Source organism: Vigna radiata, chromosome 8, assembly GCF_000741045.1.
Source record: "Vigna radiata var. radiata cultivar VC1973A chromosome 8, Vradiata_ver6, whole genome shotgun sequence".
Lineage (NCBI taxonomy): Eukaryota > Viridiplantae > Streptophyta > Magnoliopsida > Fabales > Fabaceae > Vigna > Vigna radiata.
The window spans coordinates 42,222,866-42,240,477 of NC_028358.1; the positions used below are offsets into that span (position 1 = coordinate 42,222,866).

Here is a 17,612-nt window from a genome sequence, read left to right on the forward strand (position 1 = left end):
AATCACTTTATGAAGAAAGAGAAAATATTAAAATAATATTAATTAAGGTTAAAATGGTAATTTTTGGAGGTACTGGATGAAAGCTTGGAGGTGGAGGATGAAACACCCTCAATTTGATTAACCAATTCTCTAAAAATGTTAAGGCTAACATAATCAATACTAAGTAATTCATGAAAAATATATAAACAACATAATTTTAGAAATACTTTATATGTTTCACACAAATAAATATATAACGTAAAAGCATAAAATTAATGGATATTACGAATTAGTGATAATAAAAATAAAAGTTGCAATTAAAAAAATATGGTTTAAGAAAATTTATTTTTGTGACATAAGAAAAGTATTTAATTAATTTTTTTGTTTAATATTATTATAAAAAAAGTATTTCACAACTTTTATTTATTATTTAAAATATTTCAGGAAATCAAATATTTTCGTTTGGATAAATAATTAAAAATTTAAACCGATTTCCGGTGTAATTGCTTTGATTATTTTCAAAATTTGTACTTGTGTTATTTAGCTTAAATTCTAATTTAGTCAATGTTTCAATTGAGTTTATTTAAATTAGTTTTAATATATATTTTTCTTCAATATAATCCTAATTTGTGTTAATTTTTTAATTTAATTATTTTTCTATTTATTCTATTTTTCAAAATAATATTATTTAAACAATAAAAGGAAAAGCAAAATAGGTTTTTTAAAAAAACAAATGAATAAATTAACTCTTTAGAAAAATATGACAACAAAATTATATGAATATAAAAAAAAATAGTACTATTATATGATTAAAAAAATAATATTTAAATGATATACATAGATAAAAAAAAATCTTCTAGTATTTTTTTTTCTTATATTACATTATATTATGATTTTTTGTTCATTTATTGAATCCAAAAGTAAGGAGCCTAAGGAATAAGAGGACATGACCAAAGTGAATAAGTGATTAGAAGAAAGTATATTCTTTAGGAGCTATCATTTTTCTTGTAATTTTGCAAATTGGAATGGAAGCTACAAACTTAACAACAAAGAGCCAAGGGTTGGGTTGAGAACAGGGTGCTCAGAAACACACACCTCTTCTATTATCAATTTCCGTTAGGGTTTGGTCTCTTCCATCTTCCGAACCACTGCGATCGGAGGGAACACACGCCACTACAATATCAATTGTGTCGCGCAGAAGCTTTATTCGTAGTCAATTCCCACCGCCGGCCGCCCATTACGGTACGAATCTTTCTTTCCCCTAACTTCATTCATTTTCCCAACTTTCTTCAAAATCGTGCAAGGGTTTTCTTTCTTCTTTGATAATTGTGCTTGTATTTATCGAATTCATTCAATTTTCAATTTCCCTCCAAAGCATGCTGTCCTTCCCAACAATTTTCATCTGATTTGCTATTCTAATTAGTGAATAGTTGAATTCGGTTATGGTTTCTGATTGAAAACTTTATTAATTGCAGATTGGGATACTGTTACGGAACTAGGGTTTAAGGAAGCTTTTGTTTTGAATTTGCTGGAGCATATGAGAGATTACGATTATAGTTTGACTGAGTGATTGTTAGAAGAATATTATTGGGCAAAATGACGATACCGAAACGAAGCTATTCCCGAATTGACACATTGGAGCTGAAAGCTCTAATTGTTAGGAAGGTTGGTCATCAGAGAGCTGACAAGTACTTTGATCAGCTTCGAAGATTATTGAGTTCAAAGATAAGCAAGTCAGAGTTTGACAAAATCTGCATCGTGATAATTGGGAGGGAAAATATCCCTCTTCACAATCGACTAATTAGAGCAATTTTGAAGAATGCGTGTCTGGCTAAAGTCCCACCAGTGAGAGGCTCTGCAAAAGCAGGGAGTGCTTTTAGTGTAAAAGATTCAAATGGGCTGCAGAGGAGTTCTATCCAAACGTTGTATGGGGATGCGTTTCCTCCTTCGTTGCGGAGGATTGGCCCTTCAGCTGCTCGAGACCGAAGGTCCAAGGGCCGCCCAAATGTTTTGGGGCCCTTGGGAAAACCCCAATTTGGTCTTGCGTCTGATGAATTTATATGTAAAACACTGGAGCAGCAGAGTGCGACAGAACTGAATTCCCTTGGCAGTAGACCTCCAATTTCCGTTGAAGAAGGAGAGGAGGTTGAACAGATGGCTGGAAGCCCCAGCGTTCAAAGTAGAAGCCCTGTTACGGCTCCTCTTGGTATATCGATGAATTTTGTTCGTGGTGGAAGACGTCATTCTAATGTTTCATTATGTAGCAAGGGTTATCCAGAGACCTGTCACACCAATGGAGATCTCCCTGACACTAGATCTTTGAGGAGTCGTCTGGAGCAAAAGTTGGAGAAGGAGGGTTTGACCGCGACAGTAGATTGTGTAAATCTATTGAATAATGCACTGGATTCATACCTGAAGAGGTTGATTGAATCCTTTATGGATTTAGCTGGGTCAAGACGTGGAAATGAGCACCTAAGACAGCAAAACAGGCAGATGGCGACCGGTTCAAATTTGGTACCTGGAAGATGCATGCAAAAAGTAACTGGATCTGCGGATGCATCTATTTTAGATTTTCGCCTTGCAATGGAATTAAATCCTCAAGTTCTGGGACCAGATTGGCCTATACAACTTGAGAAGATTTGCATACGTGCCTCTGAAGATTGAATCCGCCTATGTTACTGTTGGCCATATATTAACTGCTAGTTGAAATCTAAAGGCGGAGTTGGTAATCTGCAATTGCTGAAAGCTTGGAATGCGGAAGCGTTTACTTTAGCTGACTTAAATTTGGATTTTTGTCTTCTCCCGAAGCTCCACAATTTACCAAAACAATAAACAACAGGATTTTAGATTTAAAGATTGCTGCTTATTGCTAGGGAGTGAGTCATGTTAATATAGAAAATATGTGAACTTCTAGATAGGATTAAGAAGTTCATTGTTTCATACTTTCAAGAGGGTCCTATTCTTCGTGGTATCCCGTTCTTATTCTTGTTTCTCTCTTCATCTCTTCTCAGTTGTACCTGTTTTAGTTCAACAATTCTTCATTGAAATATAACTGTTGCATTCTGAGTTCTAAATCTCACCAATGGCTGGTCGTTTGTATTTGACAACAGGTTTCGGAATTGATTTTGGATCACTGCGACAAACGTGCTAAAGTCTTTAATTTCGAATAAATACGACAATAGGCTTCTTAAATAGATGCTAGAATAGAACAGTAGTCAATAATGCATCCTATTCTGAATGTAAGGAATTTGATTACTTATGAGGTCGTTCCCACGCAAGCCTTAGGCTTGTAATATGGCAAGTAGTTCAGCTTTTAGGAATATGGCAAGCAGTTGAGCTTTTAGGTTGTCCATGAGACCACCAACCCCAACTGGACTTGGGTTCCCCTGAGCAACCTGATCCTGTTTTGCACTGAACGTTACAACTCATCCAATGTTCAGTGGAGAAGGAGCCCTAAAAAGATTTTCGTGTAGCTAAGACCTTGTTTACTGTTCCACTATGCATAAGTGCTATATTCTAGCTAAAAACCAACATTTTTTACTTCTATAGTCGCGTTAATCTTATTGGCACCCACGTTTGCAACATAAAAGTACTGTGTGCACTACCCTTTGCGATCATTATTATTTTACAATACTGATACACCCTTTTTATAGCTTAGAAGTAAATTGTGCATTTCAATTACAGAGTGAATGATATAAATTAGTTTAATACCTATTCCCATTTACCAAACAAAAGGGACATATTACAAACCTCAAAAATATATTATGAACAACATACTATCTTAAAGTTTAAAATAATATCATATAATGTTAACAATCAATAAGTAAAATCAATGTAACTAATGAGCAATTCAATTTTTTGTGTGGATCGGCAATGAGCAATTCGGTTTAGCTTATATAATTCGGTCTTCACAACAATAACTGAAAACATCCAAATTGCAAGAAATGTTTTTTTTATTTCAGCAGTTTTTAATTTGATTAGTTTTTTAATCGACTTAACGGTTTGTAAAAGCTTAATTTAGATATTGAATACGGTGTTCGCTATGCGGAACAATAGACATGATAGCATATGACGTGATCCAGAAGAAGTGTGTTCTGCTATCAATCTTTAAGGTCTCATGCTCCATTTGCAAAACATAACATTCTTTTTTCCCTATAAATACGCCCATTTTTACTTAATAATACCACCCTATGATCCCGTTTTACGTAAAATAACATCTACTAAAAATTTTTATACTTAAAATTTGAACTTGATATCCTTCACTTGTTTCCTCTCATTTCAAGACTGCAAAAAATTCATTTTCATAATGTCAGAGACATTTCGCTTTGTGGCCCGAATCAACTAATAAATGTTCCAGGTATCACCTTTTTAACAGTTATAATTCACTATTCTGACGAATTTCTTTTATGATCATGCTCCTCATTATTTTTAAAGTCTCCTCTATTGTTTTAGTTTCCAAAGTATCAACCACTTTTTTCACGTAGTCCTTTTTTTTTCAAGTGACCACGTGTATGCCACTCGTAAAAATATAGTTCCTCAGAGAAGGAAATGCTAATGATTCCAAAATTCATTTCGAAAAAATAAAAAGGGTCTGCAGTTACACAACCGAGTATATTGGTTAGTAGCATAGTAGAGAGGGACAATGTAAGATCAGAATTAGTGCAGTCATCCAAAAGATTTGTCTGTACTCCGCAGCTTCCAGTCTGAATCGTAGAACAAAGATTGACACTGTTGATAGTGATCAGGCTGCTTTCTCTAGGCTTGCCATATACGTCATATAAACAGTCCACAAGAACGAAAATGAATTGGTGATCAATGGCTGCCAATATTAAACAATACAGAGTCAATACGAAAGGAACTTTTTTGGCTGCCAAACTTAGTTTACTAGCATGCACGCTGCAAGACAAAAGAGGGTAGAAGCTAATAATAAAATGGTACCTGTAAATTGACAGGAATGAACTTAAAGGTAATGAAATCACATATAGGCCAATACATAATTGCACCGAGCATTGTTGAAAGAAAATCACGTTTTAAGCGTGCAACTATCTCTGACCCTGTTTCACCTGGCAACCAAGAGAAACAGTTTAACACTTCATAACAATTTTGACAGAAAATCAAATATGAAACAGTTGAGTTTCAACACAGAACTTCATTTTGTTCATAAATTTTGGATTCCATGCACATATTGTTTGGTTCAAAGGAAGGGAAATGGAATAATTTATTACTGTACACTTGCTGTGAACAAATAAAACCATTAAATTCAAATTAAAGATATAGTAATCAACAATGGGAAATAACTTCCCGTATTTCTCCTTGTTTCCTTTTCCTTCCCTTTACATCTCTTCCCTCGCACATTTATAAGCAGAGACTCTTTATATTAGTTGTTTAATGCACAAACAAGAACAACCAATCGATGCATAAAATTGGACATATTGGTAAACACAAAATACCAAAAACACATGCAAGGTAAAATGTAATTGAATACCAGCTCATTGATACTTTGCAACACAACATTAGTCAACATGCATGTACAAAGCATATCCTCTGCATCTTGAAAGCCAGGTTACATTTGTTGAAGGAAGAACAAAATTTCATGATCTTGAATATATTAATAAAAGAAATAAGCCATCGGACTTACAACAATGCAGTGCCACATTGTAAAATTGCAAGTTTATGATTGTTTTATAGCTTTTTAGAAGTGATGATATGAACTTAAGGATTCAAAAAAAGCAAACACAATAACATAGCCAGATGACATTACCCCCTGCACAATCTTTTTGGTTTTAAAATAGCATTATTCAGTTTCAGAACATAACCCCCTCTCCCCATCCTTCCAAATTAAAAGGCAGTAAAAGAAAAACATGTACAAAAGGAAACTACATGATAAATATTATGGTAAGAGAATTGAACATACCCTGCAAATGTGCATTCAAGGATAAGAAAATAACAGTCATGGCAGGTCCATAAATTGTCTGACCCAAGACCATTTTCTTCAATGTAGAGAAAAGATCCCTCCTCGGGAAAAGCTTTGACACAAAATTGTACCAGAAATGCAGAGATGGCCCTAAAACGATCATCCCATATCCTGCCATGCGTGAAGTCCTCATAAAATCAAAACCTTCTGAAGATTCCCGCACAATAGTCTAATCGAATAACAAAATAAATACCATAAGTACGTTGGACAACACAATGAGCATGAGTTATGCAAGTTAATGAGTTGAAAATGTCTAGTATCAAAAGTCTGCACAACAATGTGAACCAATGTAAGTATTGCAAGAATTTATTAGAGTAAGCCTTGAGGCTTCTAAAACTTATCCATATAGCTTCAGAATATCAAGTGAGCAGCAAAAACTTTTACCACATTGCATAGGAAATACGAAATCATCAACACATTCAAAACATGTAAAAGAGTATATTTTAATGATTTGAGGTTATAAATATGAATCTTTTAATGATTTGTGTATATTTGTTGCTCCCTTCTTATCATTAATATTTTTTACCACTAAAAAGTACAAACTAATAACAATTTCAAAACATACTCCATTCCTAGTTACAGATTCTATTCAGAGAAAAATGGTCAGAAGAAAAATATGGGAAAAAGATCTTTAGTGATTGTGCAGTGCACTCAAGGATGGCCAAGCTAGATTATCGTGAAAAATCATTGAACTTTACATGAAAGAGAATGATGTGACAGTGATACAAAGTAAGTGGCAACAAGTCAACAAGCAAAGATCTATCTATCAAGAGAAAACAAAAGCCATGTTCTCTGCATCCAGGGCGCTGCTAGGTGAATAGAAAACAAAAAGAACTTTTTCACTTCATGTATTGTCCAAATGTTAAATAGGTGCATACTAGCATCTGTGCTGGAAAACAATTAACTGTATACCGGTCACAGTGAAATATCAGTAACAAAATTAGATAGTACAACTTTTTTCTCAGGTTTCCCACAAGTATCCTCCATGAAGCAGTCTCAGTCAAGGCATAGTCAAGCACTAAACCAAGGTATCACTCAAGGTATCAAACTGAGTAGGGATTTCAACCATAGTTTGCCAAAAAAGACCATCCTTACCTGCTATACTCAATTCCATGGGTATTAGAAACTACAAATTGAATGCTGAATTGGAAAAAAAAAATTCACCAACTTGAGGATATTCAGGACTGTAGGAAAAACAAAAAAAAAATGTTTTCGATGAAAAAAAAAATTATATTGCTTAAAATTTAACAACATCCAAAGCAACTCATGGCAGAGTGACACTCCAAACCAAGTGTGTACCAGGGCAACAATAAAAATCATGGAGAAACATAACAATACACTGTGATCATGGTACTATTTTACACAACAATCCTACAGTTTTATACTTGTACAGTTCCCTCATATTCCATTTCACACTGCATGTCTAAATAATGAAATATTTACAAGAACAGACCAGGAAAGAAAGAGCAAAAAGAACCAGGAACTAACAGGATCGTAACTAGTTCTAAAGCTAAGGAGTTGTTGCTAGGTTCTAATATAAGACCACTTCAGTCCATTTGAATTGACAACAGCATTAGTCAAGGCAATGTCAGAAATTACATTACAAACCCTAAAATTTTCACTGTGTAAGGCAACAAATCCATGACCCCAACAGAAACCTGTTAATTTTTCAAACACAGACAAAATGCATTCTCTCTTCTTTTTTTAGTTTCCAATCTTATCATAACAAAAGAGGTTGAATAGAGGAGATCAATAGACCTGGGAAGATAAATCAGCACCCATATAAATAAGTGAAGAAGTAACACTTTTTGTCAAAATTGGCCAAGACTTGATCATCCCCAAATACCAACTCACAAAGCCAACCTTGGAGAGGGAAGTTGCAACAGCAGATGAAGAAGAAGAGGAAGAAGAGCAAAAAGACGAACAGAACAAAGACAAAGAATTTTCATATTCTCTGGGTTTTCTGAAGAAATGTGGCAATCTAATAAAAGGTTTAGAGTGCACTGTGTTGTAGAGAAAAGAGGAGGTTTTGATTGGATGAATGACATGGTTCACCAACATGAAGTGCCTCTGCATCCCCATGACATGAGAAATCTTAGCAGAGTTCATGCGAAAAGCACTGCTCATTTTTTTTATCTGAAGTTTTCGGTTTGGGGGTTTTGGGCTACCTTAAACAAATAAAGGTTGAATCTTTATCTAATGAAAATTAAAGTTTCAGTTGTCAAACTTCCCAGTTCATGGGAATTTTGTGGTGTTATGGAAAGTCAGAAAAGGAAAAAGGATTTGGGAGCTTTAAACCCCAACTTCAGTTGAATGCACATGCAAAGGCTAGCCAGCCCTCTTCTTCATCAATCACCTGAGTCTGTTCCTATTACAGAGTTTTTTTTTTTCTCTAAAATTCAAAAAATTGTTTTTTTTTTTCAGCCTTTTTATTAGTCATATCAGAATTTCTGTGGAAATATTTAAAAATAGATAATATGAAATTGACACAATTTTAATTCATGAATTCATGTATTTGGTCTTGCTATCAAAATTATGATATAATTAATTTATTTAATTAGAAAATTATTATTAATTTACTAACATAAAAAAACAATAAAATCCACTTTTTAGTCATTATAATTTTACAAAAGTATACTTTTATTTTTTATAAAAAATTAATTATAAATTTAGTCTTTTCATCTTTTCAATTACGTATTTCCGCTAACAATTAAATACATATTAACACTATATTAAATTATTTTATTTTAAAAATTAAAATATTCTGTAATTAAAATTTTAAAATTACTAATTCTAAAATTATAATAGTCAAAGTAATTGAAGGACATAAAAAATAATGTGAAATGATGATTGAAAGTTTGACTCCAGGTGTTAATTATATAAGCTTAGTTTAAACTTGAATATCTGAATTTGTTTAATTAAAAAACAGGATTCAAGCTACATAGTTTTGTGTCACGCGATGTTGTTTCTTTTGATGATGACACGTATATATTTAACCTAACACGTTGTCCTTACACACTATAGTTCCATCAAAATTTGGTTTTGAATGATAGGGTTGCCAAAGTTGAAAAATTCAATTTTGTAGTTTGAAGAAAAACCTGTGTGCGTACACGAAACCATCTTCTCATACCAATTTTATTAAATATAATAATATCACATTTTAACTAATTTCAAATTATCTCCCCATAATTTTTAAATTAGTGTCATCCTTTCTCCTTTTGAAAGATATTGTAAAAATACCTCATGCACCACAAATTATTAACTGATCACAGTCTTGTTCATTTATGGTCTCAGATATTTTTATGGTGATTGAATTTTTTTAATTTAAAAATTAATAATTTATTACGTAAAGATTGTTCCAAATTAATAACTTATTTCATTTTTTATATAGATGAGAGGGTCATCCAATTAAGAATAGTTTTTCATGTTATTTTAATTTTGGTTTTGATCATTCTAAGTGAAATTTTGGTCCATGTAAAATGTAAGTTTGATCAGGAGTGGTAATTACTACTTTGAATTTTATTTCTTTTTCAGATTTCAGCAGAATAGTCAGAATTTTTTACTAAAATTAAAATAATTAGGATTCACCTCTTGCAGATTGTGTCATACACAGTTCAAAATAAGTAATGACTTTTGTTTTTAGTTTTCTTCTTTCAAACAATGCACAATTTTCTCTTATGTTTCATTTCTCATAAAGGCAATGCAGAGTCATAAATGCAATTCAAAGCAAATAGTCACTTTTATAGTTTTATTTCCTCTCAAAATGCAGATACAGAAGTCTACAAATTTTCTATGTTTAACAAGTAATTTATTTTAAAAGCTGTGAAATACTGTTACTTATATGTGTAAATTACTGTACTTCTTGATTTATGCAACTATTTGACAGTTGGATTAGATAAAGTTATTTTCTTTGATTTATTCCAATTGAGTCTTTATTTGCAATGTATTCTGTGTCCTGAGTGTTCAGAAACTATTAATAGATTTCATAAAAAAATTATTAAATCTAAAATATTTTAACTAAAGATTGATTTAATCTTCGAATGTCTTGTATGGTTAAGAATCTTCACGAGTTTCTTCCATGAAAAAAATAATCTTTACCAGTGCAACTGTGAGAGGTATTTAAGTTTCAGTTATCATACACATCTTACTGCAAAACTATGCCATAAAGCCATGGATAGATGGACATACAAGCCTGACATTTTAGATTCATATTAGGGTCAAACATACATCATTAACAATGTTATTTACACACAATTGTTTTTCAGAACATTTTTAAATCACTTCTTTCTTTATAACAAAATAAGAAAAACACATATTTAAACTTTTTCCCATCTAAGAGTGTAAAAATGGTGAGGAAATTTTGATGGGCAATTAACACCACCCTTTCCCTTCCCTCCCCAAGTAAACTAAGCCTCTTCCTTGTGACTTATATCTTTCTTCAGCATCCAAAATCATATGGAACAAGTCCTTTCAGTTCAGGACCACAAAACCTGTTGTTTTCAAAACTGAAACAAGGAGAAACATTTCGTAAATAATCAATTAGATTAGTGTTGAAATCGAAACTATTCCTGCTTCAAATTAATTTAAAGCGAAGATTTTGTCCCATCACATTTGCAAATGTATCAGTGTATTTTATCTTTTGGATATTTCATTCAAATCAATTAGATCTCATGCATGCATGTCAAATGATATCATCTAATCCTGTAGAGGAATAACCTAGGCACCGTGCCTAATGATACTAGTGAGGAAATATTGCAAGAAAGCTAGCACTAGATGATTTCTGGTTTTTCGTGTTTGAATTCAAGTATCTAACAGAAAAATAACACTAACTATGCGTCTTGATATTGACGTTTTTACATGCTTGGTGCAAGAAAATGTGTTGTCAGTTTGAAATGACTAAACCTTGTCTGTTTATCAAAACATGTTGGATTGGTAAGCCACTTGTTAAGAATGACAATGAAAAATTTGGTATACCTTTCCATTGGGAAAGATTCGAAGTTGCCCTCTACTGGTATTGTTCCACATAGGTCGTTATTAGAAACATCACTGCAAAAATTGGTGTTCAAAATTTGCTGATAAACTAATCGCAGAAGTATAGGAAACAAGATGCAAAGAAAACTCACAGAATTTTGAGATCAGTGAGATGAGTGAGTTCTCTTGGGATGGATCCTGTCAACTTGTTGTTGTTTATCCGCCTAATTCATCAAAGCAAAAAGGCGTGAGTAAAACAGCCAGCAATTTATACATCAGTGAAAACAAAAATCAAGAACAAAAGGTCAATAAAATTTTGGCAAATCAGCATAAACACACTTACAGGAATTTAAGTGACTTCAACTTTCCAAAGGACTTTGGAATCTTCCCCTCCAACTTGTTATCATACAAATCCATGCTGATTAGTGACTTCAAGTAACCAAGTTCCTCAGGAATCTTTCCTGTTAAGTCATTTCTGTAGAGTTCCCTGTAATCAAGAATTTCACAATCTCTCATCCGTTTCTTGAAAAACAAAACTTTGAATGCGTATTTGGTTAAGCAAAAATATAATCCAGTTGCCCTGGCAAGCATTTGGTTCAACTTAGCTCAAACAAGAAATGGCTTGATTTTTATCAGTTTCTAGAGAGAAATTAGTCATTGAAGTGGTTATTTTCTACAAATAATCAGCAAATATGTGAAAGACGCGATTAAACTAAATTGTAGGAATAGTCCATAGTTTGGTACTCTCCTAACTCTAGACAAAAATAAGGTAAACTGGCACAAAATAAAACCCAAAAATTAACTTGTTCAATTGCACTGTTTGAAAATTGTCAGATGGCACATGCTTTTAAATCAAACAACAGATCAAACAGGAGCTAGTTTCTGAACTTCTGAGCTATAATAGGCAAGGGAAGAAGACCATACAGGTACTGAAGATGCTGTAGCTGGCCAAGTTCTGGGCCCAGAGTCCCAGAAACATTAGAGTTGCCCAAGTCTCTGAAATCCAAAGATTATACAACTTATTAGAAAGCCCGAACCAGGTTACTGCAACCAAAAGACTCAAGAAAAAATAAAAAAACATGATGGTTGGAATCACAGGTAAAAGAAAAAGAAACCTACATCTCTAGAATAAACTAACAGAAAGAAAAGAAAAGGACAAAGGGATTCTTACAAGCGAATCACATGATTGTTGGAGTCACAGGTAACGTGGAACCAAGTACAGGGATTAACCAGTGTTGGGTCCCAACTCTGCAACACATTGTTGGGATCAGAAAGCCTGCTTCTCAAAGCATGCAGAGCATTCCCTACACAATAATTTGGATAAAATCAAACTATTAAGACCAAACCAAGTCCTTTTTCTAGCTTACAAGAGGCCAAAGAAATTGATAGTTTTGGAAACATAATATGCATTTAAGCATGTCCATTCCCAACAAAAATAAAATTAAAAAAAGGAAAACCAAACAATTGAAACAAAACAGCATATGATCTAGCCATAAGAAGAGGTTTTAAGATTAAGTTCCCCAGGTGGCATTAACTCCTGAGAAACGAAATTGAGCATCCTGAACTGAGAAAAATGAAGCAGTAGGGCATACCTTCCGGATTGGTTGACAGGGATAGGAGGGGGTAATGGAGAAAGAGAAACAAGAAAGAGAGGGAAAGGAAAGGTGTCACTGCCATTATTCCTCCTTTGTGAGCAATCTTTTGGTTGAATGAGAGAAAGTAAGAAAGAAAGAGGTAGACTTTAGAAAGAGGAAGGAAAAAAAGGTGAAGGGCAAGGACTAAAGAAGAGAGAAGAGAAGAAAGTGGACCAAGTTGGCAGTGGTTGGAAAAAGAAGAGTGAGACATGGTCAAATTATTATATTATGGTTCAAATGAGGGATGAGTGGAAAAGTCACGCATTGGTTGTGTTGAGATTTCAGTGGAGTAAGTGGTGATATAGATAGAGTCTTCCAAGCGCGTTCTGTGGGTTACCCCACCCCATCTATTGGAACTTGGTGACTTGTGAGTTACAAACACTTATTGTTATTATTGTTTATTGTTTTGTTGGTGTTACCTCTTACATGGTTTATGGTTACTTGAGAAGGAAACAGTATTGACTGAAGGACAGAATGGAGCACTATGAACTTGTGGACATGGCCATAAACGTGATTTCTCATCAGTGTCTTCTTCCCACCTAACATATCCACTAAATTGGAATGAAAGTTGTGGACTTTGTGTCTTCTACTGTAGATGCTCTGTATCAATGCCACTCTGCATTTGTTAGATTGGACTACTCCTCTTTCGGTACTATTTTTAATCAACTTTCTTTCTTTCAGAACATGCATCTACTATTTCGTGATCCAAATGTTTGGCTAGTTCATCTTGCAAAACTTCGAATTCAACAATTCACATTATTATGTTAATCTTACTTTCAGCATTTCTAGCTACACTTTATTCAATCCTTTGGTTTAAATACGAAAATTCTAAGCTTGGACACAATTTAATTTCGGTTTCATATGCAGACTTTGATGGAGAGTGAATGAACCATAAGGGTGCAAAATGAAAAAAGCTTGAAAGAGAAATCATTGATGTGAAAAATGAAAAATCACAACATAAATTTCTAAGTTTGAATAATTTCAAACGAGGAGTTCGTTTTTGAAATAAAAAGAAGAAATAATGCTATTATAAATTTAAAAAAATATTTTGATTTTGAGGTGGAGACTTAAAATTGAATAAAATAAGAATTCACATGTGAAAAGAATCTTGAATCTATACAAACACCATTTTCATATGTCGTGGTAAAAGAAATCATTTATACCTGCCACTTCAGAAAAAGAAAAAAAATTCAAATGTAGCAGGACATGAAAAGACTTCACGTTTTGAATTATTTTGAATATTTTTGGGTCTAAAAGACCAAGAAGAAACGACAAATTTGTCAAATAAAAATATAAAGCAATAATAGAAAAAAAAAACAGCTTGATGTTAAAATTATTTACTTTGAATTGTACAAAATAAGAAGTGAGATTGGTAATTTAGGATTACGTTGAAGACTAATTTATAATGATTCAATTTATTATATTGGTGTTTTGGTGAAAATTTATTTGTGATTTACGGAAATATAAACGGAGGAAAAAGCTGTGAATTGTTGTATTGACAAGTGATGAGAAGTGCCTTAAAAGAGTTAAATTTTCATAAGATTGCCACGGCTAAAGAAATCTAATGAGATGTGAGGAATTTTTATACAAGGGAAAATAATTGATTGAAAATAAAGTCAAAATAGATGGTAATTTATTTCATATTTTAATTTTAATTCTCTATTATTTGTATTCACTATAACATCTATCTTTATAAATGCAGAGACTTCTCATTTTTTTATATTTTACTCTCTTTTTTTTCATAATTCCTATTTTTATTATTTCGTTCTCTCTTTTTTTACCAAATTTGCCTTAAATAATCTCTGTTACAAAACACGTATTTAGGTTCTTAATTCTTTTAGAGGACTCAAAGTTTACAAGTATTGACTACTTTTTAATCCCTTAGACTTTTACTTTATTATTATTATTATTATTATTATTATTATTATATATATATATATATATATAATTACAGGAAGTTAACTAATATATTAATTGAAAGAAACTATGAATCTTCTCTTTCTATTAATTAAAAAATAATGAAAACAGGAACAAAACACAGAGGTAATAACCCAAATTATACAATTGGGGGTGAAGTACTCTTACTCACTTAGACTGTGTTTTTTTAAACAGAACACAGATTTAAAAAGACTAATTTAAATAGTTTTTTTCTCTACATTTGTATTAAATATTTATTCTTTTTTGAATTTCATATTAATTATTTTTAATAATTGATAATCTTTACTTTTTTATCTATTAATTTTTTTAATTTATTTCATCAATCAAATCACTTAAAAAATCTCGCTGTCCAATCCCCTCACTTACACATAAAAACACAAAAAAAAAAAAAATAGCTTCCAAATTTATCTTCACAAAAGTAACACAACCTTAAAAAAGATCAAGAGGTATTCTTACCCATCCCTGCCAGTCTCCCACCCACCAGCAAGTACACAAATTCATAGTGGAAATAAGTGTGTTTTTGATTTGGATGTGGATCACGAGTTCATATTTAATTTTAACTTGATCCGACATCAAACCAAATTAGTAAGATTGGTGAGCATCTCATGGAAGTAAAGATTCACAAAGACGAGAAATGAAAAAACAATCAATTGAAATCTTTGACAACGAAAAATCACAACACATTTATAATCTTAATCTCATATTAACTTGGAATTAGCTAACATTTGAGAAATATGTTATGAATAGTTTGGTCAACCAACTATAGATGGTTGGTGAACGCAGTATTACATAAGCATGTTGTACAAAATGTAATGGTCACTTTTTAAGATGCGGAAAACAAGCATAGAGATCAGCCTTGGGATGCTTGGCTTCAGCATGTTCCCGGCACTTAACCTCCGAAGTGGTACAAATGAATGTCTGCATGCACACCTTGCACTGCACTCGTTATCCATTGTCCCCGAGATTAAACCATTTCAACAGCCAGTAACAACACCGGCCACAGAGACAGGAACAAAAGTCATCACAAACGTAAACGGATTCAATAATTTGTCTATAAAAGAGCATACTCCTAACACACATTTTTTTATAAACACTCACTCTTGCTGAAATGTATTAGAAATCACAAAGCTACTTAAGCGCAATTTTGGATACACAAATGTAGAATTAATTTTGTAGAGTCAATTTTAAGCAAAGGTGAATGTTATTTTTGTCTGGACAGCAAATAATAATAATGTTGTTCAGAAATCTGCAATTAAAACTGTTTTGGTTATGAAATTAGCAAAACATGTTTTGTCTTACCCTTCATCAGACAAACATAACTTCAATTCAGAGGTGGATTTGGAACAAATATAAGACTTTATTTTAGTTTTATGCAAAGCTACTTCCAAATGCTTCAATGAGACTGGGTACACAGTTTTGAACCAAGTGTTTCCAACACGTCCAAACATCGTGGTCAATGCAAGAAACCATTTTGACCCATCCCCAGACTCAAGTCATGTCTTCCAGAGACAAATCCAAACATGTTATGAGTCTTGTTTCTTCTTTAATAAACCTTTCTCCTAAGTTTTCACATTTTCTTAATAAATGTTATTACTTCATAAAAGAATATGTTAAAGAGTGCGACGGCAATCTAATTTGAATAAGTACCAAACAAATTTCAGAGAGTGAGGACAAATAAAGTAGTGTAGAATAAGCAGATATAATTAGGTCAGACATTAGGGTCACAATTTGCAGAACCAAAGTCCTTAGGCTTATCATAATCATAATGGTATCTACTAGAAAAGTGAATTGTAAATAGAAAAAAAATATATATAATGAATGGGATTGGGTGGGGGTGAAGGGAGTAGGCACCTGGATGTTCATGGCCTTCTTGTTCGCCTCTAACTGGCTTCCTACAGAATCAGAAAATAAAAAGACAGATCTAAGAGGAGAGAAGGAAACAAAGAGAATTTGAAGAGAGAAAAAAAGAAGGAATACCTTTGGAAGCTTTACTTTTCTCCATGTTTCTCTCACGCGCCATCTTGGATTTCTGGCCATTGCCTCCTCCCATGGTTGCTCTGTTATATGATCGGAAGAAGAACACAGAAGAAACAATGGATTGATGAAAGTGAGAAGAAAGGAGTGAAAAGGTAGCTTAATTATGAAGCTTTTGATCACTGCAACGCTGTGACCTGGAATTTAAATCATCTCCCCTGCCACCTCATCGACCGTTCTAGAACTATCCTCTATATAATTAATAATTTTTATCTAGATGAAATAATACTAATATATAATAAATGGGTGGTAGTGAGATGGTTTCCTTGGAGTGGAGAAAAAAAATGAGCAAAATTTGCCGTACATAATTTCTTGGAAAAACTACTATAATGGTCAAATGTCAAAAAGATTATTAAATTGTAAAGTCCAATTTCAAAAATAGGACTTTTTTCTTTTTTTTTTTAAGAAATACGTTTTACAATTATTTCAATCTTTTAATTTTCTTATAAAATACAAAAATCGCATTTAATATATACAACATATTTTTTTTTATTTAAAGTGATATTCATCTAACACAACTTTGCTATAAAAAAGAAAAAGAAAATGTATAATTAATGTCTTGTTCACTTGAAAATATTTAAGGAAGAGTAATTGAGTGAATTTAAGATGATTTGAAGATAATTTTTTTTTTATTTGAGTGGATTTGAAGATAAGTAAAAGTGGATTTGGAAGTAAAATCGTGACAATTTGTGTATGATTTAATTTATGTGACAAATTAAAAAAATTTACTTCTAAATTCACTCACTTATTTCCAAATTTACTCTAATAAAAAAAAATTATATTTAAATCTACCTAATTACTGTCTTCCATATCCTTTCAAGTCAACAAGACATAAAAGAAAAAGGAATAAAAGTTGTTCTAGCTCACCATTTAATTACAAATCACATATCGTATATATCAAACAAAGTTCCTTTATTAACTGAAAAAGGAATAATATTTTTCTGCATTGCCATTAAAATACAGTACAGACTTAAAAAATCTGATGACTATTTTAAAACGCGAAATATTTTTTAAAGTGTAATGTCTGAATTTATCATTTACATATATGTAGTTTATCATTTACATCAATGGCTACCATTCGA

At 32.4% G+C, this 17,612-nt stretch overlaps 4 protein-coding genes across 4 annotated transcripts; 1 reads left to right on the forward strand and 3 right to left on the reverse strand.

The window, feature by feature from the left end:
* The first annotated feature begins 946 nt into the window (after positions 1-946).
* On the forward strand, positions 947-3,053 carry LOC106770831. The gene is made up of 2 exons (XM_014656649.2): positions 947-1,221; positions 1,455-3,053. The coding sequence occupies exon 2, from the start codon at positions 1,576-1,578 to the stop codon at positions 2,641-2,643; it is 1,068 nt and encodes a 355-aa protein (XP_014512135.1). The 5' UTR covers positions 947-1,221; positions 1,455-1,575; the 3' UTR covers positions 2,644-3,053.
* A 1,352-nt stretch (positions 3,054-4,405) lies between these two features.
* LOC106771414 (PXMP2/4 family protein 4) lies at positions 4,406-8,310 on the reverse strand. The gene is made up of 4 exons (XM_014657386.2): positions 7,712-8,310; positions 5,894-6,122; positions 4,918-5,042; positions 4,406-4,798 (listed from the first exon to the last, which is right to left on the reverse strand). Exons 1-4 carry the CDS (start codon positions 8,078-8,080, stop codon positions 4,721-4,723), a joined length of 801 nt encoding a protein of 266 aa, XP_014512872.1. The 5' UTR covers positions 8,081-8,310; the 3' UTR covers positions 4,406-4,720.
* Positions 8,311-10,130: 1,820 nt separating this feature from the next.
* Positions 10,131-12,806, reverse strand: LOC106769627 (leucine-rich repeat protein 1). Its single transcript, XM_014655321.2, has 7 exons — positions 12,517-12,806; positions 12,096-12,228; positions 11,849-11,920; positions 11,268-11,411; positions 11,077-11,148; positions 10,928-10,999; positions 10,131-10,458 (listed from the first exon to the last, which is right to left on the reverse strand). Exons 1-7 carry the CDS (start codon positions 12,767-12,769, stop codon positions 10,392-10,394), a joined length of 813 nt encoding a protein of 270 aa, XP_014510807.1. The 5' UTR covers positions 12,770-12,806; the 3' UTR covers positions 10,131-10,391.
* Positions 12,807-15,129: 2,323 nt separating this feature from the next.
* LOC106770950 (uncharacterized protein At2g23090) lies at positions 15,130-16,667 on the reverse strand. Its single transcript, XM_014656807.2, has 3 exons — positions 16,474-16,667; positions 16,348-16,388; positions 15,130-15,432 (listed from the first exon to the last, which is right to left on the reverse strand). The coding sequence occupies exons 1-3, from the start codon at positions 16,544-16,546 to the stop codon at positions 15,313-15,315; spliced, it is 234 nt and encodes a 77-aa protein (XP_014512293.1). The 5' UTR covers positions 16,547-16,667; the 3' UTR covers positions 15,130-15,312.
* Between the last annotated feature and the right edge of the window lie 945 nt (positions 16,668-17,612).

Excerpts from the sequence above, each read along its gene's own strand:
- LOC106770831 (XM_014656649.2), top strand. The coding sequence starts at position 1,576 with ATGACGATACCGAAACGAAGCTATTCCCGAATTGACACATTGGAGCTG.
- LOC106771414 (XM_014657386.2), bottom strand. The coding sequence starts at position 8,080 with ATGAGCAGTGCTTTTCGCATGAACTCTGCTAAGATTTCTCATGTCATG. Across the intron at positions 6,123-7,711 it reads GTGCTGATTTATCTTCCCAG|ACTATTGTGCGGGAATCTTC; the intron begins GTCTATTGATCT and ends TTATTCGATTAG. Across the intron at positions 5,043-5,893 it reads CTTGAATGCACATTTGCAGG|GTGAAACAGGGTCAGAGATA; the intron begins GTATGTTCAATT and ends CTTGGTTGCCAG.
- LOC106769627 (XM_014655321.2), bottom strand. The coding sequence starts at position 12,769 with ATGTCTCACTCTTCTTTTTCCAACCACTGCCAACTTGGTCCACTTTCT. Across the intron at positions 11,412-11,848 it reads CTACAGCATCTTCAGTACCT|GGAACTCTACAGAAATGACT; the intron begins GTATGGTCTTCT and ends TCTTGATTACAG. Across the intron at positions 10,459-10,927 it reads GAATCTTTCCCAATGGAAAG|TTTTGAAAACAACAGGTTTT; the intron begins GTATACCAAATT and ends TCCTTGTTTCAG.
- LOC106770950 (XM_014656807.2), bottom strand. The coding sequence starts at position 16,546 with ATGGGAGGAGGCAATGGCCAGAAATCCAAGATGGCGCGTGAGAGAAAC. Across the intron at positions 16,389-16,473 it reads GAAAAGTAAAGCTTCCAAAG|GAAGCCAGTTAGAGGCGAAC; the intron begins GTATTCCTTCTT and ends CTGATTCTGTAG. Across the intron at positions 15,433-16,347 it reads AGAAGGCCATGAACATCCAG|TGCAAGGTGTGCATGCAGAC; the intron begins GTGCCTACTCCC and ends TAACGAGTGCAG.